Below are 27,569 nucleotides of genomic sequence, written 5' to 3' on the forward strand. Positions count from 1 at the left end.
GTGGGTGGAACGGTGAGCCAGCTCTTTCCTAGCACCAATTTGTGGTCCGTAATGAACTGAACGATTTTCCAGGTTTCACCACCTGACTGGGGCTAGAGTGGTGTATCTGGTTCTCGTTTTCCAGTCGACGACGTGGGCGAGGATTGAATTTCCTTGGAAACTAAGAATAGCAGCTGACGGATGCGGATTTGTGTTGTGTAAAGGAAGAAAATTGTTTTAAATTGAGATGTATGAATTTTATCATCGTAAAAGTTACCAAATTGTAATTTTTGTGATATTTCTTAAGTTGTTAATATGACAAGTCGAAGCCAGCAACCCATTTGTTGTAATCAGTTGAAAACCCCTCCTCCTCGAGCTTCAAGTGCTTTCATCAATCTTTCGGAGTGATAGAGCTTTATCCCAGCTGAGAGCTTTCATCAACTCTGTCAGCGTTTGAGATGAAAATGATGAAAGCGCATTTGATGTCATTCTGTTTTTACCGCAAGGGTTGGTTTAGAGTTTTGAAGCTCACTACACTGAAAAAAAAACAATTCTCGAAATCGTGAATAAAATTCACGAATGCGAGAACCACGAAGGAAAATATTCACGATTATAGTGCAAATGCACCATACTCATGAATAAATTCCTTCGTGGTTCTCACATTCGTGAACTTAATTCACGATTACGAGAATTGATTTTTTCTGTGTAAATTAGCACAAAAATTTTCAACCTCACAATTTTTCATCATTCTTGTCATCTTGTTTGTCAGTGCCTCATGAGATCGAATGTTTCAGCTTTTAAGGGAATGACAAAAAAATTCTGAGACAATCCTTGTAATATTTCTAAACAAAATACAACACGAAAAAAGCAAATCAAATGACGCGAAAAATATTGTTAAAGCTTTTCAATAATCGCAAATAATCAAGCCCAAACATAAAAACACACACTTTTATATCTCATCAAAAGCTCATCCCGACAAACCAAATAAATATTTCAATAAACGACCGCAACATAAATCACAGACGCACTTATAAGCCCATAACTATACCACCACCGCCGTTAGACAAAGACAACCCAACAAATAACAAACATTTTCATTTCGCTGCCAGCAAAGTTTTCCACACGGCGGCGGCGTGCGTCGAGCTATTTTCCAACCCAAGTTTTTCACCGTTTTCAACTTTTTTCCTTCTTTTTTTTCTTCTTTTTCCAGCTGGTTTCGGCCAATCCAAATCAACGCAACTGGCGCGGAATTTTGATTGCCCTGCTCGTCATCATCTGCGTGCTGGCCCTGATTGTGACATCGGTGGTAAGTATAGGCTGCTGCTGCTGCTGAAGCGGGATAAATATTCAAGCTGGGATGTTTTCAAAATGGACGGGGAGCTTAAGTTGTTGGATTCTAGCGACTTGTTTGATTCACACAACTTTGCTAGTAATACTGGATTTAGGATCTGATTTTTTTTTGCTTTGCAATTTCAAAGTAGTGTACAAACCACGACAACCAAGCCATTTGTTCTTTAAGGCCAGATATGGGTTTAAGTGGCTGTATCTTTTCAGTGACACTTTAAAAAAATTACTTGTTTTCAATTGTTTTTCAAAAAATCACAAGGCTTAAACAATTAAAAATGAATTTTCCAGAAGATAAGTTCTCCAAAAATTCACAAATTTGCTTGAGATTGAAATTTTTGATTGTTTTATTTGTATGTGACTTTTTCCAATGTTTTCTTTTTGTCAAAATAAGCCAATTTTCATCAATTGCTTTTCCTGATCATATAAAGGATTTTCTGCAAGATGTCTTCAGAAGAGTTGTAGGTAAGAGTTTGTTCAAAAATAACAAAAATCTGTCGAGTTCACAAATTGATTTTAGTTTAATAGAAATTTATTAGAATTATCGTCTCGAAAATACACACACCACAACTCGAGTTTTTATAAAGCACTTTTTAAAAAAAAACAGTAACTTACGAAGTTGCGCTTTTTTTAAGACGATAAAAAGGTTGCAAGCAATCTGTAAAGTTTAGTCATTGATTAAAGTTGAACAGAAGTTGGCTAAAAACTGGCGTCCCTCCAAAAATACCAAATACCGAAAAACGTCTTCTGCTTGAGGGCGGTGCAAAATTTTGCATCACGTCAAACAGGAAGCATCCAAATCAAAAGTGCTCCAAGTTGGCTCAAATATGGTATGGAAGTTCCTTGGCCAAAATAGTAAGAACCGTATTGTTTTGATTTTGGCGATTAGAGTGCTAGCACGTGCTCCTATCCGAAAAAGGGTGGTGAAACAAATGAAGATTTTCTTCTATTTTTGCAAAAACCAATATGATGAGATTCGAAAAAGCTAAATATTTGAAAAGTTCCTATGGAAATTTCCTGTGCTGATTTGAAGGTCTCAGGACCAAAGAGCTCTTTAAATATTTTTTCCAAAAATCTAGAGTTTTTTTTTAATAGATCCTATAAACATATAAAACACAATAGACACATTCTCCGGCAATGTACACCTTAGGATGAAATTTTGAAAAGCGTGTATGAGCTATTTCGATATTTTTCCTCGATTCTAGACTACTTGAAGCTTCAAAAATCATGGTTTTCATTAATTTATCATTTTAACATCATTATGTACAGGTTGGTTAAGTTATGCATCAATTCGTGATAAAATCACCGTTTTGAAACATTTTTCTAAAAACTCCTGGTTTTCAGCGAAATAAAATCCAAAAATTATTCTTTTGATTGCATTTTGTAGGTTTTTAAATTTACTTAACGGAAATGTCATGGATTTGCAGTTTATCTTAAGTAAAGTATTTTTTCAAACTAGTGTAAGTTTACCATTATATTGCGTTGCAACGTCACAAAAAAGGGACATTTGTTTATGCCAACAGAAAACTAAACATTCAATCATTTTGATATTTCGGATGCTCTTTGTACTTGGAAAGAGCTTTCAAATGCAACCTAGAGCGACTAAATTGGTTGTCTAGATCCAAAGTAACAACAGGTTTAAGTTTGCGTTGCAAGGTCACGAAATTTTAAATCATATTGGCCACATGGTAAAAAAGGTGAATGCGTAGTTGGTTGTTGGAGATAAAAGGATACTAAATATTTTATATTTTTTAGATAATGTTTCCGAGCATATTTACAAAAGAATTGTACATGGGTCATTCACAAATTCCGTCACTTAAGTTTGTATGCAACTCGAAAAAAGTAGTATTTTATGAAACTTGTTGAACAAATCAAAATATACCGATGTTCACAAGGGGGAAAAAATCTAAAACTTTCAAAAAAGTAATCACGTGGTTACTGAATGGCCCCTTTATTAACTGATTAACTGATTTACGTGAGGGTTCATTCTAATACAACGCAACGATTTTTTTTTTATCCCACACCCTTAAGTAGGCCAAATTACAGTGAAATTCACTTAACAATGATTCGATTGTTTTTTTTTTACAAACTTTTGTCACTTTGTTGTTGGACGAACCCTTGCCTAAATAAATTTGTATGCAACGCTTAGTAGTTCGCAATTAAAAATGTTATGTTGTGCAGGTAAACAGTTTTATTATTTCCTCAAATTTAAATCAAAAAGCACAAAAGTCAACAAAATAAGTTACGTTGTTTGCAGATCACCCCTTAGGGGCCATCAACAAACGTTATGGGCCCTTTATTTATAAATTTCAGCCCTCCTGAAAACTTGAAGCTCCTTACCTCCCTTCTTAAACTTCTATGTGTTTTGTAAATTGCCCAAAACCATTAAAATGTTAAGGGAGCGTTCTTGCATTACGTAACAATACGTTTATATTTTTAGGCCCCCTCCAGCCCCTGGTAATATATTTCCGATACATTTTTTTGTATAAATCCTCGACCCCCCCCCCCCTCCCCTTGATATTACGCCATTACGTAATGCATGGACATCCCATTACATAGATAGAGGAGGGGAGAGGGGGGGGGGGCGGTGTGTCCTTCGTGATAATGGAATAATACAAAAAAAAATGAAAACGCTTTGGAAAACTTCGTAAATTGTACTGCTACTGTGAAAGCGGTATAGGGGGAGGGGGGGGGGTCTAACATGGGCGGGCCAAGCAATTCACATGTCCTTGTACTGTCTATTAATGTCTTATAATAAAATCTTTACCTCCAGTTGTTCAAAGTAACAAAAACTATGATTTATTTTGAAACTAAAATTTCGTGACGTTGCAACGCAACGAAAAACCCTGTTTTCAAAAACAGAGCGTTGCAACGTCACGAAATGTAAGTGGTCTTTAAAAATCTAGGTTTAATTTTTTCGAAAAACTAATGATTGCATTCGATTTGTTGGCCAATTTTACACTAAAAATGGAAGAAGAACTCCAAATTTGCCGTTTAACAAAGCAGAGTTAGTGGCAAAACATGAATTGGGTCCGGATTGAGAAAAAGTCACGCGTTGCAACGTCACGCTACATATTCCCCTCTCAAAAATAGAATATTCGCTTAAAATAATGTTTCAATATTGTTTCTTATAGGAAATTTAATGTACTTTCCGAATCTGTAATAACATCTGTACCTTTCCAATGTATTTTTTGAATTACAGCCGAAATACTAAAAAAAGAAAAGTCAAAGCGTTGCAACGTCACGGCGGAATGTGTCAATAGCTTATAGGTCCTTTTAAAAAAATCTAGACTTTCATTTACAGGATTCGGATACATGATTAGAATAAAAACTGGGTTTTAAGACGCGCCAAGCGGGCTAGATTTGAGTCAAATCAGAGCACTTTTGATTTGGATACTTCCTGTTTGACGTGAAAACGAAGTTGACTTTATAGCTGTCAGCCACCATTGCTAGTACCAACCACTAGTGCCTTCCTTTAAACTACAAGGACTTCGCCGAACTGGGCTCCTAAGTGTTTGAGTACGGCACGGAGCGACGGCGCCGGATATTTACATATACATATTTACACTTAGAATTGTTAGAGCGCCCGCCGCGGGGTTCGAACCAGCAACCTCTGGATTGTGAGTCCAGTAAGCGGTCCGATTGATCTACACGGGCGGGATGTGGAATGGCTGTATAAAAGATTTATGAGCAATTCTTTACGAAATCGGCTGATTACGACCATTTTTGTTTTGTATTTTTTTATTTGGCTCAAACTTTGTTGGGGCCTTCTCTATGACCAAAGAAGCTATTTTGTGTGATTGGTTCAGCCATGCAAGGCTCCATACAATTTTGGCAGATGTCCATACAAAATGGTACGTAAATATTCAAACAGCTTTAACTTTTGAGTGAATTTTATGATCAAATTGGTGTCTTAGGAAAAGTTGAAGGTATTGTTGAGGACTATTGAGAAAAAAAGGTACACGGAAAAAAGGTCGATCATTTTATTATTTTTTTTACCAAGACTCAATTTCTAAAAATATGTATTTTTTTATCTCGAGAATCTGACATAATTTTTTTACGTTAAAATTGAATTTGCAGACGAAAATTACTTTACAGATTTTTTGATAAAGGACTCCGTTCTCAAGATATACATAGCTACCAAAAATTTGATTTTAGCAAAATATTTGCAGTTTTTCGATATTTAAAAAAAGTGACCATGAGTGCCCATTTCTAAAAATGCGTTTTCTGTGAAGTTCTGAGAATTTGCTATAAAATTGTCTCAGAGACATTGAAGATTGGACCTTTGGTTGCTGAGATAAAGCGGCTTAAAGAAAAAGTTACAGGAAAATTTATGGTTTCTAAGTCTCACCAAAAAAACCCACCGTCTTTTCTAATGTCGATATCTCAGCAACTAATGCTCCGATTTTCAATGTTGAAACATGAAACATTCGTGAAATTATCCGATCTTTTTGAAATCAATATTTGAAAAAAATGAAGGCTAACATTTCCCGCCAAACTTTCAATTTTGCGCCCTTTTGAAATGGCTCAAAATTTGCGGGTTTTTGTCCCCAAAAACATTCAAAAAAATCTCTGAAATCAAAAAATACCTATTTTGGAAAATTGAGTTTTTGTGAAAAAAAATTAATTAAAACAAAGGTCATTTTTTCCGTAAACCATTTTTTTCTCAATAGTCTTCAACAATAGCTACAACTTTTCCGAAGACAGCAAATTGATCAGAAAATTCACTCAAAAGTTACAACTGTTTGAATATTTACGTACCATTTTTGTATGGACAGCATCCAAAATTGTATGGAGACTTGTATGGTTGAACCAACTACACAAAAACTCCACAAATTTAGAGCCAAATAAAAAAAATACTAATAATATCCATTCCCGGTTTTGGTAGAGAGTTGCTCATATATAGAGGGTGACGAGCGGGAATTCCCGAAAAAAAACCGGGAAATTGACCATTTTTGGACCTCTCCATTTTCAGGAAATTTGGTCGAGATTCCCGTGAAATTCATACTTATAAAAACCGATAATTTATATATTCACTATTCACTAAAGAAACGATATTATATTTCCAGATTCTGAAAATTAAAACTAAAGGTCGAAAAAGTTTTTAAAAATATTGAGACTGTCTCAATTAACGTTTAATTGAAAAAATATGAATTAATTGATACTGGATTCATTAAAAAGAAACAAATTTAATACATTTCTTTTAAAATTATTGGTACTATCGGCACAGTTAAAAAAATCCCGGGTCCCGGGAATTCCCGGAAAATGGTCAAATTCAACGGGAAATTGAAAATCTCGAGAATCGTCACCCTCTACTCATATAGATCATATAGATCAAACAAAAACATATGTTGCTGTTTTTAAGGCCTTGGGACCAAAAGCCTATAGCTGAAAATATTTTCGATAATCAAAATTCGGTATATCGATCGAACTTAAAGTACCATGCATCTCCATAAAAATGAATTCCCAGTACGTTTTACTGGAGACGCATGGTACTTTAAGTTCAATTTATGTGCCGAAATCTGAAAAAAATCAAATCAAACTATTTGCTCTAAAGCATTGCTTTGGCGGTCTTGATTACGAGATTCCTACTCGAAACTAGGTGTCCGAAGGCTTGATTGTTGAGGCAATTGCAAACCTCTTTTTACTCCCAAGCTTGCATCCACCCCGGGATTCGAACTGACGACCTTTGGATTGTGAGTCCAACTGCCTACCAGCGACTCCACCGAGGCAGGACCCAGGGAGACGACTCCTACATCCGGACTAAGATAACTACCTAACCTCTAGGTTAGACCGGGGCCAACATTTACTTCCCCGTCCGACAAAAGGCGTGATCAAACAAATTTCGTCTCAAAATTTGCCGAAATCCGAAACTATTATTTAAAAATATGTTGGGAATTCCAATTAGAAGGCACACTCAAACCCCGATGGTTTGACACCAACTGTTGTCAAGCAAACGGGATCATGTTTTAGTTTGACACCCCCTTTTTACACGGAATCCACACACACTATCAAACGTTTGATTTGATAGTGTGCGTGAGCGCCGTGTAAAATGTGACAGTTCGTCACTTTTTAGTTTGACTTTGACCAACCAACGGGGTACAAACTAAAAAAGTGTCAAACGAAAAAGTGACCAACCACCGGAGGTTGGGTGTATATAAAAACTGAATTACTTTTCCATGTAGTAGTTTTTTCTCAACAGTCGTCATCGCAAAATCTGTACATTACAAATAATATCTAGCATGTAAGAAAAATTGTAAGTAATCTACAAAGTGGCACCCCTTTCATTATGAAAAATCATTTTTCTAAGAGAAAAGTTAACAAAAAATCAACTTTTAGGTAAGTAATTTTAACACCACCAAGAGCATTGGGTTGTTAATGCAGCCCAGAGATATACTGCCCCTGTTCAGATTTTTGTCCCATATGCATTTTTTGTCACTTTTATGATATTCATTTAGTTTGATTCTGAATCGTGTGCTTTTTCAGAAATAAAAATCAAAAATATCCAATGCTTTGTTCTAGAAATCTGGAGTAAATCCAGTTTTTTTTTTTTTTTTTAAGAAAACTTAAAACGTAGCATTATGTGTGGGACAAACTTCAAATGCGTTTTTTTCTCAACTTGTTGATTTTGCATATGGGACATTTATTTGATCAAAAGCATTCTAAAATTAGTTACAAAAGCAACTAGAAATGTAGAGCTTTGCATTTCAATGGTTATCGGTCCTGTTTCAGTGTAAAGAATTTCCAGAAACCCTCAGGCTCGCCAGAACTCGCTGGCATCACGTGAAAACCAAACCAAACTTCTGGTACTCTACACAGTTAAAAAAACATATGGGGAAAAGGACATTTCTGCGAATCAAGCAATAAATTTGACTAATTAAATTAAAATGAAGCTTAACACAGAATTGTGAAAAAAATCAAAATTTTAGATTTTCAACTGTTCAACGCCAACGCGGTCGACCATCAACAAGCCAGCAGCGCTTGGGGCGCCACATTCCCACAAAATCCTGGAGGGACCACCGCGATGGTCCAGCGAATAAAAACGGCTGCGGCGCGCCGTCCATTCATCGTGGCCATCTGCTGGTTCTGGCTTTCGGTTAGACTCTAGGCAAGTCCTACCTATTCTGAAAGCGCGTGATTCAATCCCACCAATCGAGATGGGCTATTGATATTGATTGGATTGCGGGCCGTACTTTTTGTGGCCAGGTAAATGGCCACACCAGGGAGATTCTAGCTTGAACCAAGCTGCCAGCGATCAGCCAGTTTAGTGTGGTGTTGCGGGTTTTTTGGAGTGGATTTACTATACTTTTTTTCTTTGGCTGGAGGACCTAATCGAATCCTTCGGTGCTTTGGTTTTAGCGGCAACAATTGGTTTGTGGGTTAGTTACCGGGGTTGGAATTCCCTCGGCAAGGATAATAAATTGGCAGGTCGCTCGGAAGCGAGTGGAAATGATTTTCCCATTTCAAGCTGAGAAGAGAAAACTTCTTCCCCTACTAGGGAATTCAATTATAAAATTACCGTAGTCTGTTCTCGCTGACAAGCTTTTATTTCAAATTTAAGAAAAGTCCAAATTCATCAAACCGCTCACGCATCCTGCTCCTTAAGCCACAGGCATTCGACGACCTGCTCGACGGTGGCCCGGCGCTCCACGTCCGGCTCAATGAGGCTGTCAATCAGCTCGAGCAACGTCGGATTCAGCTTGACACCCTCCGGATAAAAGTACTGCTTGGTCTCCTGACGGAGGATCGTTTCCTGCACGTTCGTCTCGTCGAATGGCATCGTCCCGGTGACCATCACGAAGAGAACACACCCCAGGGACCACATGTCGTACCGTTTTGGGTCGTAGAGGATGCCTTTGAGAATCTCCGGCGCTGCATAGGCCACCGAGCCGCAGAAGGTTTTGCTCAGCTGCTTGGAGGCCTCCTCCGCGGGGCACTGCTTGGCGAACGTGAAATCCGACAGCTTCAAGTGGGCCGGTCCTGACAGTAGGACATTTTCACACTTGATATCCCGATGGCAAAATCCCTGGCAGTGCATGTACCGAACGGCACTGACCAACTGTCGGAAGAAGTTCCGGGCCTTGGCTTGGGACAGTTTGCCCCGCTGAAGGATTCGCTGCAGCAAGTCCCCACAGCGACAGTAATCCATGAAGATGCAAACGTACGGACCAAACTCGAACACCGAGTGGACGGCCACGATGTTCGGATGGGACAAGGCGGTCATCGTTTTGATTTCCCGAGGCAGAAATTGCGAGTACTCCATCGTGCTCTGCTTCCGGTCGATTATCTTGCAGGCACTCCGTTCGGGAAACTGTTGCTGCTGCTGTAGATGGAGGCGATGTTCCGAGTAGTATACCTTCGAATAGGAACCTTCGCCGATGACCTTCCCCAACCGGTAGCCATGTTCCAGCAGTTTTGCTTTGACCTGAAAACGAGTAAAAATTGTTGATTTGAAATCTCAAGTTTGAAAAAGTCATGTTATTACCATCTTACGGGACCACTCGTCATTTAACGTAGGAGTGACGGAGGGTAAACTGTTGTCTTTCTTGGGTTTATTTTCTTGATTTTCCATTTGTGTGGTAAAACAAACTTACTAAACACTGTGAATTTTTAATTGTTTACGGAAAGAAATGTTTTTTTTTTGTCAGTGATTTTCAACTTTTCTTGTAAAGTTAACAGCCTACTTTTTGATACCAAGTTGTTTTTTGTTTTGGAATCAGTAAACTTCTAATTTATGAAAATTCCAGTCAAATCTAGTGAAATTTAAAAATGATCTTTAATCAATACTTTAAAAGCAGTTTATGCAACAAGTTGCAAAAAAAAAGATTTTTTCAGCTCGAGTCATACATTTACCCAACTAGTTAACCGAGTTGGATAAATACGACGAGTGCTGCAAAATAAACTGGTTTTGCAACGAGTTCCATGCAACATTTTTTGATATTCTGAACATTCTTTGGAGGAATTCTGTGTCAAATGTTTATGTATTTTGTTAATTAACTGTTTAAATAAAAAAAATAAAAAGTATTAATTTTTGAAACAGTACTTTAAAGTTCAACTATTCAGCATCCATTTAATTGCTGAAAAGTAGAACTTTTCAACCTTTATTTTGAATCGTGTTACTATTCGATTTTGTTATTTTTGGTACCGAAAAGAAGCCGTTTTTGTCGTTCATGAATGTCAAGAAAAGAAAGTAGTTTCACGATGGAATTGCAACAAAAAAATTATTCAGCAAATATTCTATCTAAAAAGCTTTTTTGAAGATAATACTAGTTTTTAATTTTCTACTACAAAACAAACATATGAAAAAAAAATTCTAACATTTACTTAATACTACTTTCATTATAACAATGAATAACGTCATGATTCGAATTCCCGGACGCTTCGAAACCTGGACACCTCATCTTGTTTTATCAATTATTTGGATATAAGTTCGCATTATGAATGTCAAATCTGTGTTATTTGATGAATTCTAACATCAACTTTCATTTAAAGTTGTGTAATGCCAAAACAAAAAAATAAAAATAAAATTATAAGTTTACCCAAAATGTGAAACATGTCACTGAAATATTTGATAGGTATTTGAAGCTCCGGGAAGACAGAGCAGATTTTTTTAGTTTTGATTTCCTTAAATTCAAACAAATTTTCAACACTTTTTTTTCATGAAAATTTTAACATTTTTTTCAAATATCGATTTTTTTGATGGTAAACAATTATTTGAGGCCTAAAGAATGCCATTCACTAACATTTCAGTCCAAATTTGCATGCATTCTCTTAAAACGAACTGTTTATAACATCCTGATGATATTTCTACATTTCCAACCTATTGCATTATTTTTTGCCAGCTATAACAAAAATGATTTGTTACTAAATGTGCGGATTTCGAATCATGACGTTACTAGGGTGGCTCGAACAGCAGAACAGCAATTTTTTTATCACGATCAGGCCAGAAAAACACCATCTAAAATTTGGGAGCGATCTACACAGCTAAAAAAGTAATAATCCAGCTGCATGTAAAAGGCCTGGGTGTAAAATAAATGTGGGAAGTAAATGTTGGCCCGGTCTAACCTAGAGGTTAGGTCGTTAGCTCAGTCCAGGTGCAGGAGTCGTCTCCCTGGGTCCTCCCTGTGGAGTCGCTGGTAGGCAGTTGGACTAACAATCCAAAGGTCGTCAGTTCGAATCCCGGGGTGGATGAAAGCTAAGGTGTAAAAAGAGGTTTGCAATTGCCTCAACAATCAAGCCTTCGGACACCTAGTTTCGAGTAGGAATCTCGCAATCGAGAACGCCAAGGCAATGCTGTAGAGCGAATAATTTGATTTGATTTTGAAGCAGACCCGGCTTTCCGCAAAGCATTTCAATTTTGTATGAGAAGTTTCCATGAAAACACTTTCTCTTTTGTTATTTGATTTTTCTATAGTTTTTATTTTTCTGCCAGTTGAAAAACTGCTCAAATGGAAAAAAACGCTAAATTTTACCCAAAACAATTGCCAGAAACCATATAGTGCCACCCGAGCATGGGTAAATAACAAGGGAAATGCGTAATAATACCTTTCTCTGGTATCAATACCAAATTTTGGTATTCCTGGACCCTTAAAAATTTGTCTTAAGGATTATGCAAGAGCAAAATGTGGTATCATACCAATTTAAGGTATCGTTTTGATATTGCAAAATTGCAGAATTTGTCAATGGTCGAACACCACATTTTGGTATTATTTTGGTATTAAAGTGTTTTATCAAATTCCTCTGAAACTATGGGAAAATTTTGACCAATTTTGACAAAATAATTAATTTTGCGCTTAAATGATGTCTCAAAGCGAATGCTTTCATTGAAAACCGAAAATTTCAAACTTGATTTTAAACATTTTTGATATACCCCCTACAGAAATGACTTGAAATTGTCGAAAGTTTTCTAAGTCAGGATGGCACATTTTCGTATTATTTTGGTATTAAAGTGTTTTATCAAATTCCTCTGAAACTATGGGAAAATTTTGACCAATTTTGACAAAATAATTAATTTTGCGCTAAAATGATGTCTCAAAGCGAATGCTTTCATTGAAAACCGGAAATTTCAAACTTGATTTTAAACATTTTTGATATACCCCCTACAGAAATGACTTAAAATTGTGGAAAGTTTTCTAAGTCAGGATGGCACATTTTGTTATTATTTTGGTATTGCGCGTATCTAGATAATATCAATTTCAGTGATTTTACAAAACGCCTGGGTGGTATGACCGCATGACGTGCGGCCTGTTAAAAACAAAATAAGATCATAGCAACCGTTAAATATGCTGTTTGATGAAAATATCTGTCATCTGTTATTTAGTTGACTATTTCCTGCTTACAAGAAGAAATTTGCTGTCCACACGAAGGTTTGGTTTAACATTGATAAGTTTTATTGTTACTAATAATTATTCATTTGTACAGCTAAAATGTTATCCCCTGATGACGATTTGATCACATATAACGCATTGAACTCAGCATCCGATTCATCGAAAGACTAGTCGAGCTACGGGGAACCAGAATTTCTACTGGATCAATGTGATGAGAAAGCTTCCCATGCGCCAGTGCCAACGCACACCGCGGGTTTGGTTTTCTAGCTTCGGTACGAGCCTGAACCCATTTGTGTGTTGGTATCTTGGTTCATCGTACCAGCGCACCACGACACTCTCGGCTCGCCGCGTCGCTTGGCACTCGCTCATGGCATGAACCCAGCGTATGAGCCAAGGTGCTTCACTCAGTACGAGCCGAGGTACGTGCCGTGGTACGCGCCGTGGTATTGAACCCGGTTTGTACCGCCAGCGCGTACCACGGCACGTACCTCGGCAAAGCAAAACGGAGGTACAAATGAACCGCGTGTACCGCACGGTTCAGGGAAGCTTGGAGGAGGTCGATTCTTCGTACGAACGAACTTTACGCGCGTGATCTGTCGGTGAATAGAGAAGAGACGAACAACGCAAACGAACCACGTGCTTACATGATGGGTTGTCTGCATTGAAAGAGCCACCAGGAAGCAAGAGGCAAAAGGAAAAGCCTTTAACTTTTAAATGCGATTGTATCCGAATATTAAACTTCATTTCAACATTTATTTCATGTATCAGTACAATAAAAACTAATGCTAAACCTTAAAAGTCTAATTAAAACCCACAGTTGGATCAAAGAGGAAATCGCGATTACTCCAATAGATCACAGGTAGTCGATGATCGCATGGCGACAATGGATCCTCGCTCCGATGTAGCAAACGCTCTCACACACTCGGAAAACTTCACCATAGTGAAGGTACCTCCCACGGAAAAAGACTCGTGCAATCCGTTAACGCCCAGAAAACTCATCGCTCACCAATAGGTGCATACTCCTGGTCCTCAATATTCAACCTTTCAATAGCAAGCTCGTCAAGAAACTCAAATTATGAATGTCACACATCACAACAGATAGTTCAGATTGATACCGGTAACATCTTGAGTCCACAACTGTCCCGCTCGACGCTTCAGAACTTTCCAGCTGTATCCTTTGGCATGCAATATGCGATTGTCGGTTGTAAAGCTTATTTGCTAGCGGAACTTGAGCTGGAACCAAGGCTGGAACCGTTGTTTCGTCGTTCTTTTCAATCCAGTTTGAAATCGTAGATGGTTGCTTGCCATAAGTTTTGGCCAGTTGAGTTTTACTTAATTTTAAGTAGTAAAAGAAGTAAATGCAAAGGATGGTCGTTTTAGGTGAAGCGTGCCTTTGAAGCACTTCCTGCCGAGCATGCGCCATGTCTAAAAAGATAATTGATTTGTGTCCAAATTTATTTTTCAATATTTAAATAAAAAATTACCACCTTGAGAGGTTTAGAATCGATGTTTATCTCAGAATGACAGTTGTTGATGAAAATTTTATTTGAAATAATGAAGATAATCAAAGCTTGCTGTACCGTTTCAGTTTCAGTTCAATTAGTTTATCTGTCATGCGGCTGTCATGCGACCATTTTTATGCGGTCATACCAACGCCAACGAATTCTAATTATTAACGCCCGCAGTAATATTAAAGTGTTTTATCAATTTCCTCTGAAACTATGGATTTTTTTTAAATTTTTGACGAGATAATTAATTTTGCGCTAAAATGACTTGAAACCCAAAAATGTTAAAGCTGATTTAATTTTTTTTTTGTGATATACCCACTAATATTTTTTTCAAAAACGTTGAAATTTTTCTAAGTTGGGATAACCAAATACTTTCAAAAACGAGTCAATCAACAGATTATTGAATTTTGGTGAATTTCAATCCAGTTTCATTTTAATAAGACTTATTTTTCAATCTTGTTATTTTTCAGAAGCTTCAAGAACTTCAAGCACATGCCGTTCATCAATGACAAATGCATTCGGTGTGGTGAAGAATATCACTAATAACAACATGGAATCATCAGGTGCGTAGATTTGGCTGTTGCATATGGATCATTTCCGTTTTTTCACTAACTGCAACTGTTGCACTAAAAATGGTATGAAAATACCAAATTTAGGTATTTTTTGTGCAAATACCAGCGACCAAAATGTGCTCTTGGTTGCCAAGTAATAGATGGTAAAATACCATGAAATCATACCAAAATCATGTATTTGGAAGATCATAGGAATACCAAAATCTGATTTTCCAAGGGCGCGGGAATACCTAAAAATTAGACCATGGCAATACCAAGTTTTGGTATTCAAGCAATGTTCAAAAATCCAGAAGACCTCAACTTGGTATTGAAATGGTTTTATTTTGAGGTATTATTTTACCCTTGGAATAACATGGTTTGGTATTGTTGTGCCCTTCCACATACTAGACTTTGGTATGATTTCATGGTATTTTACCATCTATTACTGGGCAACCAAGGGCACATTTTGGTCCCTGTTATTTGCCCAAGTAATACCAAAATTTGGTATTCCCGTGTTATTTACCCCTGCTCGGGCATACATTCTTTGGGAAAGTTTTAGCATTTCTTGAACGCTTTTTTTAGTTTTTGAATTTTTAGAAAAACGAAAATTATTAAAATTATAAAACAGAAAAGAAGGTTTGCTCATACAAAATTTAAATACTCTGCGGAATGCCAGGTCATCGCCGATTGCTCCCAAATATAGAGAGTTGTTTCGAAGTTAATAAAAAAAAGCTTTTCTGAAAAGGGTTTTTTTTTTTTCAAGAATTTCAACCAACGTCTTCAACTTCAATGATCTATAGGAACTTCAAAACTTTAAATGAGTTAGCTCAAAATTGGCACAGCTACTTATGTTTACATCGAATCAGTGATTAATAGAAATTTCAGCTGATCAAAAATAATTGTAATTGTAATTGTAATTTTATTGAAAAAAAATAAAGTCTAAAAAGTGCACAAGAATTTGAGGTTATTTGGAATAAAATTGTTCTGTTTTATTTAATTTCCATGAAAATTTTTGTTTTGGAATTAAAGTCCCCGAGCAGACGGAAATAACTTGGGAAGGTCAGTTTTTGATTTTGTGAGAAGATCGAAATATGTTATTGGGATGATCGGATTAGTTGTTAAAATAACAAAAATCAATAACAAAGATTTGTTTGAAGAATAACTTAAACTGTTATTATGTTGTTATTGCAATAACAAACCAATAACACAGAAGGAATCATGAAGGAATAACAAGTTTTGTTATTTTGTGCGGAGAGGTGGAGCAGCATAATAACAAAAAAAGTTATTATTTTGGTTTATTTGTAATTTGCAAATAAACCTGCAGTTGCCATAACTCCTCTGTACTAGTCAGGACTGCAGAGTCGGGTACCTCTTAGCAACTTTGAATCCATACTTTGAAGACAACTCCGACTCTGGATGCAGGATATGACGTCAACGACGACTTCAGCTCTCCAAAAATACCCGACTTCACAGATTCCGACTCCAAGTAAAAGTTGCTGAAAATTTGCTGAATCCGATGCAGTCTCCGAGGTCTCACTTCAGCTCGAACTTCAACGTCAGCTCCGACTTCCTGGCTCTGTGAAAATAATAACAGTTTTTGTTGTTCACACTTCAAAAATTCTCAATAAATAAATCAATTCCGTTAGGGAATATAACAAAATTTTAAAAAAATGAACTCTCAAAAGTAAATTTTATTCGGATTAATTTTAGCTTGAAACCTTATTTCATGGTGAAATAATGACCCCGATGAAATTGGTCAAAATTATTTCATAGTTCTAGCCAATTTGAGCAAAGTCCCTTAGGTGGTATATCAAATAATTAAAAAAGTCAACTTTCAAAATTTCAACTTTTTAGAATAATTTGAGCTTAAGGACCCCATTTCATGGCCAAAATAATGATCCGGCCGAAATTGGTCAAAATTATCCCATAGTTCTAACCATTTTAAACAAAGTCCTTTAGGGGGTATATCAAATAATTAAAAAAATCAACTTTCAAAATTTCAACTTTTCAGAATAATTTCAGCTTAAGAACCCCATTTCATGGCCAAAATAATGACCCCGACGAAATCAATAAAATTATCCCAAAGATCTAAACATATTTAACAAAAGAAAAAATAATAACAGATTGTGTTATGGACACTTAGAAACTTTTCCATTTGTGCGATTTATGGTAATTTTATTTCTATGTCAGTATGCCGAACGAATTACAAATTTTGTTATTAGGAGAGTTTTTGAAATGTATAACATTTCCTCTTATTAGCGTGTTATGAAAAATTTTCAATATAATATCACTTTAATACCAAATTTTGTTATTTTATCAGAAACTGTTATTATTTTTTCTTCTTGAAGTTGAACTTCAGGATAAAATAATAACACTTTTTGTTATTTTAACAGGATTTGTTATTGAAATATTATTTAAAGAAAAAAAAAACTTATTAACTTCTGCCCGGGTCGCCGTTGAATTTACAGGATTTAGGCGTAAAAAAACAGTTTTTTTTGTGATTTTTAACGCTTTAAACCTGTAAATTCAACGAGGACTTTTATCCGAAACAAAAAAAATACGGAAATTAAAACGGAACCTTTTTTCTAGATAACCTCAAATTCTTGTGTTTTTACAAAAAAATACTTTCTAGACTTTATTTTTTATTATTTTTTAATCGGTTAATTATAAAGTTCATTTTAATCAAATTTTGCAATGATATTTTTTCTAACTCTCCTTTTCTAAGCCCAATGAGGCAAATAAATAAATTAATATTTGATTTTTTTCTTCAAGCAATTTAAAAAAAACAATCAAAACATTTTTGGATATATTTTTTATTTATTTGGAATATGAACATTTTAACCATCAGACCTGTAAGAAATAGGATTTTCTTGAATCCCATAATATGTAGTGAGAAATTTTTCGTTAATTTCCCATTTCAAACTTCTTGAGAAAAGATTGCTACAAAACTCACATAATTTTATGGCCATTACGTAAATACAAATATTGCTAAAATTTCTCACCCCAGCTAAAGTCATCTCATTTTACGTTTCTCGGTCAACGTTTGGTGGAACCACAGTGCTCCTATCCATTAATGCCATCTCAAGAGCTGTTACTAAAGCTTAAAACTAATGATCATTTGAGAGTACTAGTAAAGTTTCCAACACTCGCCTTTCCTCTAAACCAACTTACCAGGGCTCGCGGAAGTTGATAAAGATGAAGACGCCGTCAGGAGGATGTTCGCGGAGGATGACACTTCCCGCCCAAATTTGGTCGGAATTTAATTTTCTTTCCAACTCTCCCACCACGACTTCCACGTCACCGTTATCATCACCGTGCCAAGTGACAGTTTTGCCTCGGTTTTAGTGATGGTGTAGTGTGGTGAAGTGCTCGCGACACTTTCCCGCGGTAATGAGATTATTGTAAGGAAAATGTAGCCATATTACGCCTCAAGGCCTCTTAGTGGCACGGTGGCACATCAAGGGCGATAGTGAAATGGACAAGTTCACGTCGTAACATTAGCGTGGGGCTTTCTTTCAGTGACCTTAATTTGGTGGAGTTTCTTTTAAAAGTGGTCGTCAAGTGGGGACATCTCATTTTCCCTAGTATTCATGCAAACAAAAATGTTAAATGTAAAGAATTTTGTTTGAAAAATATTAGAAATAGAGATGCATTGAAGAATTGAAGAAATGGAGAATGAGATAAAGCTTCCATGGTTTGTACATCTTCAATTTTACTTTACACAGCAAAAGTTCCCGGGTTCACTCCGTCACCCTGTTTGAGTAAAAACTTTTCACTTTTCCGCTCAATCCGGGCGTAACATTTTGCTAGTTAAACCGTGCGAACAATTCCTGTCAACGGAAGCTTGCAAAAGTGCAACAAACCAATCCCCTGCCAACTCACAGACAATGAGACCTGGGTGAAGATTTTGCGGAAATTGAAAAAACTCGTTCAGCTGCACCAGAACGTCAAGAAGTTGTACGACAAAGCCTATTGGAGGAAACATTTAATTTCCGCTTTTAAAAGTATTTCAGCTGAGCTGATTTTCGTCACTGCTTTTTTCCAACTGGGAAATAATCCAAAGCTTCCTAACAGTCAGCTCCAGCGAACGAATGTGAAAGTTCCGCGGAGAGGTCGAGGGATTGCGCGCTAGTTGGGAAATGAGTTTAAACCGATATCGTGTCGTTAAAATGGTACAAAACTCTGCACCATGTACCGCATTATTACGCCAAATCCAAAGCGTCACCACGGTGGGGGAAGGTGAGGGTGAAGCCGACAGGGTAACGATTGTTGGAAAACTGTAACGATACTTGACTAATTAAGCTCGTTTAATTGCGGTGATGGAAAACAGTTGGCTGCGCTGTTAGTGAGTTGGGCAATTTTACTTAGGCAGGTTTAAAATTTGAGAGTTAGTCATGCCCAATTTTTGATTCATGAGCTTTAGTATGATTCCTAATCTACTCTAAAATGGTTTAAAATTTTCAAATCCAAGATGGCGTCCAAATTGGCGGTGATGAAATATAGCATCTTGCAATTCCGTCGTGAAACTCCTTTATTTTCCTGTCATTCTCGAATAACGAAACAGCATACAGTCATGCCTCGGTTTTGCACGCCTCGGTTTTGCACTGCCCCGGTTTTGCACCGTTCAGCTGCCTCGGTTAAGCACGGCCCAGTGCTTAACTGAAGCACAGAGCTTATGGGATTTTGGCTATATGGGAGACATTGGCTATAATTCTATGAATATTCATGCAAACATCAAAAATTATAGTGTTTTGGAATCGGGAAGATTTCAGCTGTCCATTAAAATTATAATTTCATGAAAAATTTTACAAAAATACGTATTTTTCCTGTATTTTGAAAATGCATATTTTTTCTCTAAAGAAACCAAAAATATATTGATATTGCAATATGGGTATCAAATGATCAGGTTTTTTTCACACATTTTGGATGTAACAATAACATTTTAGAAAATACTCAAAACTTTCACAAAACTACGTATTTTCGAAAAAATACTCAAAATTTCAATTTTTACAATATGGGTATCAAACGATCGAGATTTTTCATACATTTCGAATGTAATAGCAACATTTTTAGAAAATACTGAAAATTATCACAAAACTACGTATTTTCGAAAAATACTCAAAATTTTAATTTTTACAATATGGGTATCAAACGATCGGGATTTTTTCATACATTTCGAATGTATTAACAACATTTTAGAAAATACTCAAAATTTTCACAAAACTACGAATTTTGAAAAAGGTACTCAAAATTTCCGTTTTTACAATGTGGGTATCAAACGATCTTGATTTTTTCATACAATTCGAATTTAATAACAGCATTTTTTTAAATACTCATAATTTTCACAAAACTACGTATTTTCAAAAAAAAATACTAAAAATTTCAATATTTACAATATGGGTATCAAACGATCGGGATTTTTTCATACATTTCGAATGTAATAACAACATTTTTAGAAAATACTCAAAATTTTTACAAAACTACGTATTTTCAAAAAAAATACTCGAAATTTCAATATTTGCAATATGGATATCAAACAATCGGGATTTTTTCATACATTTCGAAAGTAAAAAAATTAAAATACTCAAAGTTTTCACAAAACTACATATTTTTGAAAAAAATACTCAAAATTTTCGGTTTTCACAAGAGGTATCAAATGTTCGGGATTTTTTTATACATTTCAAAAGTTTTAACACAAATTTGTGAAAATATCCAAATTTTCACAAAACTACGTTTTTTTAAAAATACCCCAAATTTCAGTTTTTTACAATATGAGTATAACATGGTTGAGATTTTTTCATTAATTGTTTCTTTGTATCGTCAACGGAAATTTTAAGTATTTTTTCGAAAATACGTAGTTTTGTGAAATTTTTTAGTATTTTCTAAAAATGTTGTTATTACATTCGAAATGTATGAAAAAATCCCGATTGTTTGATACCCACATTGTAATTCGGAAATTTTGAGCACTTTTTATCAAAAATTCGTAGTTTTGTGAAAATTTTGAGTATTTTCTAAAAATGTTGTTATTACATTCGAAACGTATGAAAAAATCCCGATCGTTTGATACCCATTATTGCAAACATCGAAATTTTGAGTATTTTTTCGAAAATACGTAGTTTTGTGAAAATTTTGAGTATTTTCTAAAAATGTTATTGTTACATCCAAAATGTATGAAAAAACCCTGATCATTTGATACCCAAATTGCAATTACAATATATTGTTGGTTTCTTTAGGAAAAAAAATTGCATTTTCGAAATACAGGAAAAATACGTATTTTTGTGAAAACTTTCATGAAATAATAATTTTAATTGATAGCTGACATCATCCCGATTCCAAAACACTATAATTTTTGATGTTTGCATGATTTTTCGTACGATTAAAGCCAATGTCTCCCATATAGCCAAAATCCCATAAGCTCTGTGCCTCGGTTATGCACGCCTCGGTTTTGCATCCCCCATATGCGGTGCTAAACCGAGGCACGTCTGTACTTTTCTGTACCAAAAATAAAAGAACCGAATAGAAACACTTTTCAAAACAAATGCTGAGAAGTTCTACTTTTGAATACTGAAATGAATGCTGAAAAGTTGAACTTTTCAACACTTGTTTTAAAAAGTAATGCTTTTCAACATTATTTTGATTCACTTTGGATTGACTAAATAAATAGACATTTGACTTACAATTCCATTCAAAGGGTATTTTTCTGAATTGCAAACAAATGTTGTATGGAACTCGTCGCAAAACATATTTTTCAGCACTAATCATATTTACCTAACTCCGTGAACCTCGTTGCATAAACTAATATTTTAATTTAATAGACAATCATTCAAACTTGACTAAAATGACGTTGTAGAACTCAAACTTGATGATAAAAAAAGAAAAAAAAAACGCAAAAAAACTTTTTTTTTCGTGATTCGATTATTTGAAGTATTATACAAACCATCGGATAATCGGGGATTCGGATGATCTTGACTGTATTTCAGTTGTCACTTACGATTCTAGACCTTAAGTATCAATTTAACGCATAAATTATTACAAATATGTTTAACTAGTTTTAATTTATTTTGAATTTAAAGGATAAAAAAACTTTCAAGCTTAAAAACAACAATTCTATGATCAAAAATTGTGTAAATATAAGTATATAATTTCAAGAAATTGTATTTTTGATTAGTTCGATAGCGGTCAATGCCAATTTTGTTTTAGGTTTTCTCGATTTTTTCAAATTTGTTTTATACATTTAAAAAAATCAAAGAAAACAGAAAAAATAATCTAAAATTTCTATTTGAAAAAATTGTACAATCGCTTGTAATCTATTCCACACAGATCCGACTAGAGATAGGAAAAATACGTAAAACATCTCCAAATTTTTTTTTTTCATAAATTTATCATCAGAATTTCAAAACTAAAATGACTTGTTGTGCTTCAAATCCCGGACACTGATAAAAGCTGATTCGAAATCCAAACACTTTTGATTCGAACTCCGGACACTAGATATTGCTTATGAATCGCACAAATTTAAACTGAAATTTAAGTGAACGGCATTCTTTAGGTCTCAAATAAGCTGTTAACATCAAAACAATCTATATTTTATATAAACATTTGCCAAAATTTAAGGAAACCATAAATTTTTGCTTTGCCTTCCCGGTGCTTCGAACGCGTATAAAATATTTCAGCGAAATGTTTCACAGTTTAGGTAAACTGATGTTTTTATTTAATTTAATTGTTCTAGTATTGGCTGCAGCGTCCAAACATATTTGAAACGATAGATAATTTTAGAATTCATCAAATAACACAGTTTTGACAATGATTATGCGAACTAATATCCAAATAATTGATAAAACATGATGAGGTGTCTGGATTTCGAAGCGTCCGGGAACTCGAATCATGACGTTATGATTATTTCAAAGCCCTCAGATGTCATATTTTTAAATTCGATAAATGAGTTAATTTCAAAATATTCTGATTGTTCTTTAACAGAATGAGAAAAATGCTTATCTTATCTTATCTTGTTAATAACACAAATTGTTATATTATCAAAGTCGTATGTTTTAACCAATGCAACCAATGAATCATAAATTGTTTGGCACGGTATGTCCACGCATCCTTTCTTCCTATACAAGTATAAAATTGAAATAACAAGCCAAGCGGTACTTAACATCAAAAATTTAAAAAAAAAAACTTTACAAAACCTGTACCAGCCTTAGATTAGATCAAAAAAATTAACCAATTCCAATTCATCCCTAATATAGGAAAAAATTAAGTGAAATCCTTGGTCAAATTCATGTGTTTTGAAACACATGTGGTTATTGAACAATTTTTATCGAACATGAAAAAAAATATCATGCAATCTGTTATTTTTAAAAAGCATTTCAATGTACTTTTGGAATATAGAATGGGATTTGCATACTTTTTTCTAAATTAATGTTCAAATTTTGACTGACGACAGTTATCAATCCTTAAGATTTGCTCCTGCAATCCTGCATTTTTTTTTTATTAAGCAATGTCCAATAATCTTACCTTTCTTTCTCTTTCTCCACCCTGCAGGTCCTGCTCACCCCACCGGACGAAGGCCCCCGGGTAAAAGGTCAGCGGATAAAGCTGCAGGATATCATCGACGGAGAGTATGCTCCCAAAAAGCTCAACGGAAGCTGGATCGGACGTAAGTGTCGTCGATTGACCTTGAAATGCCCAAGAGCTTTTAAAAAAACATTCTTTTTCTGTGAAACAGTCATCCCACATATTCGGAACACTTTTGTGATAATTTGTCAATAACATGCCAAAAGTAGCTTTTCTGTCGACCCAACTATTTTTAGGACCTTCGTTTGGACATTATCTTGCTATTTTACGGGTAAAAGTAGTACTTTTTGAATAAAAAACCTCTTTTCAAGACTATTTTATCCAGAGCAGCAAAACACTGCATCCAAATTGTGGAATGTTATTGTGCCTCCCACAATTGTGGAACACCCGATTTTCACTGATATTTTTACAAAAAAAAGTTATCAGACCATTCTTAAAACATAACTAAGCATGACTTTCGTTGGTGTTAGTGCCTGAAGCCATTATTTTGTAAAAATTATGTACACATGGAGAGAACCAAAGTTTGTTTACATCCGTAAGAAAAAAGTGTTCCGAATTTGTGGATTTCAAGGGTCAAAGTTTTTCTTCAAAAACTTGATATAAAAGTGAAAATTTGCAGTTGTTCGATACAGCATTCGAAAGATCGCAAGAAAAGCTTTCAAATGAAGGTAAAAGAAAATCATTAAGTTCAATCATTGATTTACTATGATTTTTTGAACATTGGCCGATCTGTAAACTGTTCCGAATATGAGGGATGACTGTATTTGTTTCAAAAAAAGTCACCTTGACCTGAGATTCCAATTCGTATTCCTTCTCTACAGCGGACGAATTCCTGTACCAGAATCACTGGGGTGAAATCAGTTTGCTCAACCTGAACAACCTCTCCGAGCGGATATTGATGTCCAATACGACGCTGGTAAGTAGCAGCAGCAGTAAAAAGTAGGGAGAAGTAAAACACAAAGTTGAACTTCAAGTGCGAGGGTGGAAACTTTCCGACACGACAATCCTTTTTTCGCTTGCTTCCAGTTCAAGGGCAGAGAATATGATTTATATTTATGGTCGGAAAAGCGATTTGCAAAAAGAATATAAATCAATGTTTTTTGTTGTTCTTTAAAATTGGTAAAGAGTATTTCAAGGTTTCGCGATACACATCATCATTTTGCCAAATTGAAAAGACTCTTTTTTGTAATCAACATCAGCTTTTGGCGCAAACATCCCCCGAGCCTCAAATTCAAATTTTCTCCCCCATCCTAATCTAAACAATCCCCAAAAAGTTAAAGCCTCGGTCGCATTTCCCGCGATGATGCTGAAAATTTTAGCACCAGGATTTCGATTTTGTTTTCCGGACGATGACAACGCGCTGATAAGACGGCCCGCTGACATTTTTGAGGAAAATTGAAAATCGCTTGCCAACCCCGTCCTTTATCTAACCCAAACATCACCCCGGCCTACGTGGCAGTAAATCCAGCTCGCGACACTTGCGGCGACAATGATGACGCGACGGCGCAAAGCGAATTATCCGAAAAAAATTGAATATCATCTAATCGCGTCAGACCAGAGGGAGACTCTTTACTTTTTTTGAGACTGAATTTTTGACGTCACTCGTTGATGGTGAAAGGCGCAGCTTTTGTTGAAAACAAAAAGTAACGAAAAGGGTTGAAAAAAATCGTTGGATCGGGAAAATCACCGAAGCGAAAGTTTCTTCCGATTGTTGAAAGGTACTTTAGGAGCTAATTGTGGACCACGAAATTTTGTTTAATTACTTTCTAGCGAAACAAAAAAAACGATCCTGCCCAAGTTGGGCAGAATATAATCTAATCTAATAAAGAATACAGCAATTCCATTTGAAAAGAGCCTAAACCAAAAAAAAAGTTCTCCGATCGGGCTCAAAATTTTTCTGGGGGTTCCTTGGCCAAAATAATTAGACCCGTATTTTTTTGTTTGGCCATTAGGGTGGCCTACATCGTGCTAGGGTGGTTCAAAAAATGGCAATTTTCGTCATTTTCGCAAAAACCACTTTTTCTAAAAATCATATCTCGCGCCATTTCATCCGATTTTAGCTGTCTTAGACGCAAAGAAAGGTGATGAGTTTGGCTATTTGGGAAAAATAGTAAAAAGTTCCTCTAGCTTAACTATTGAAAAAGTCGTATGAAAACTTAAAATGGCGTTTTGACCGTGTCTGGACCAAAGAGCCTATGTCTGAAAATATTTTATCGGATTCCTCGGAAAATTTCACATAACATATCAAAAAATTGGCGATGTCGAACCGTACGTTTTGGAGATACGATTTTTTGAAAATAAAAACTGCGTTTTTCGACGCGCCACGCGCAAAAACGGGAAAATGACGAAATCGGCAAAAAATCAACTTTTTTCACTAAAACTGCGATAACTTTAAAATTTCAGCGATGACCTATACATGTCTGGGTACCAAAATTTTCGTAATTGAGAGACGCAACTTTTGGTACCATAACATCTATAGGTCATCGCTGAAATTTTAAAGTTATCGCAGTTTTAGTGGAAAAAGTTGATTTTTGCCGATTTCGTCATTTTCCGTTTTTGCGCGTGGCGCGTCGAAAACGCAGTTTTTTCAAATCATATCTCGGAACGTACGGTTCGACATCGCCAATTTTGATATGTTATGAAATTTTCGAGAATCCGATAAAAATATTTTCGAGACATAGGCTCTTTGGTCCAGACACGGTCAAACGCCATTTTAAGTTTTCATACGACTTTTCAATAGTTAAGCTAGATTTTGGAACTTTACTATTTTTCCCAAATAGCCAAACTCATCACCTTTCTTTGCGTCTAAGACAGCTAAAATCGGATGAAATGGCGCGAGATATGATTTTAGAAAAGTGGTTTTGCGAAAATGACGAAAATTGCCATTTTTTGAACCACCCTAGCACGATGTAGGCCACCCTAATGGCCAAACAAAAAAATACGGGTCTAATTATTTTGGCCAAGGAACCCCCAGAAAAATTTTGAGCCCGATCGGAGAACTTTTTTTTTGGTTTAGGCTCTTTTCAAATGGAATTGCTGAATAACTCTGTCTAAAAAAGTACGAGCAGGAGTGTAGTCAGAATTTTGGTTCAGGGGGGGGGGAGCTGGAAGAAGAAACTTTCTTCTTCTTTTCTTCTTCTTCCCTCTCTCCCATATGTCTTACAAAAATTTCAGCCCGAAGCCCACCCCCCTGGCTACAGGCCTGAGTACGAGCTTACAAAAAAGAATGTATGATTATTATAACCAGCATAAATTTAGTCAAATTGATATTTCGTTAGTAAATTTAAAACCACAAAAATCAAAATCAAACCATCCACATTAACGACCCCCGGATCTTTTGTGGTCCCTATTGCAAGTTTCTGCTCGAACCTAGGAGTCCGAAGGCTTGAGAGGAGCGGCCGTGGCTGACTGGTTACGGTGTTCGATTTGTAAGCGAATGGTTCTGGGTTCGATTCCCATCTGCTCCTAACGAGAAAGTTAAGAACACTTAAATTTGAAATGATGAATATGAACGAAAAATCAAAGTCGCTCGAGGCGGGGTTCGATCCTCCGTCCTTTGGATTGGTAAGCAAAAATGCTAACCACTAGGCCATTAAGACTTGGTGAGCGTGGACTGGAATTAGGAATACTGTTACAGAGAGCGAGTTGTGGCGCTATAACCACGGCAAATAGTGTCCAGGGCATTCGTGGAAATACAATGTCCCATCCCAGAGGGTCCCGGAGTACCAAACCTTCTTAGCATGGTGCTCCCAACGAATACAACCAAATCTCGAAGCGTATGGTGGTGTGTCCCCACGCTTCTTCCTCCCCTGTCGATTCAGAATTGTGTTGTTGTTCGAACACTCTGTGCTCGAACTCAATCCAATTACGAGTCATCTCTGCGATACGGCTTTACGCAGTAGGCCTGGCCGCTTTAACGCTTGTGATGTTTCAATGCATTCCGATGCAATGGCGCACTACAAATGTTAATAAATGACAAGAAGAGTTCTAGGCGTCATCTAACCTAACGCACTCTCCAGGATCCCTTCGAAAGATTGGCTGCGCTAGGGTCTGATTAGATTAGATTAGATTAGACCTAGGAGTCCGAAGGCTTGAATGGGGAGAGCACCCAAACCTCTTTTTACTCCAAGGAACCTTCCACCCCAGTGTTTGAACTGACGACCTTTGGATTGCGAGTCCAACCGCCGCCAGCGATTCCACCGGAGTAGGCTTGGTTTGCTGTGTTGTTTGTACTTATGGCATGGAGACAACTCCTACACCTGGAATGACTTAACGGCCTAACAACC

General features: G+C 36.1%; 1 protein-coding gene across 3 annotated transcripts in view; it reads left to right on the top strand.

Moving 5' to 3' along the window:
• LOC6044608 (inactive dipeptidyl peptidase 10) overlaps window positions 1–27,569 on the top strand; it is a 367,926-nt gene that overhangs the window by 260,643 nt on the left and 79,714 nt on the right. For all 3 annotated transcript variants that reach the window (XM_038251316.1, XM_038251315.1, XM_038251317.1), the window contains 3 exons: window positions 1,190–1,285; window positions 23,251–23,365; window positions 24,105–24,199. In XM_038251316.1, the coding sequence (XP_038107244.1) occupies window positions 1,190–1,285; window positions 23,251–23,365; window positions 24,105–24,199 (306 nt within the window). The remainder of the gene's footprint in view (window positions 1–1,189; window positions 1,286–23,250; window positions 23,366–24,104; window positions 24,200–27,569) is intronic.

Source organism: Culex quinquefasciatus, chromosome 2 (genome assembly GCF_015732765.1).
Source record: "Culex quinquefasciatus strain JHB chromosome 2, VPISU_Cqui_1.0_pri_paternal, whole genome shotgun sequence".
Lineage (NCBI taxonomy): Eukaryota > Metazoa > Arthropoda > Insecta > Diptera > Culicidae > Culex > Culex quinquefasciatus.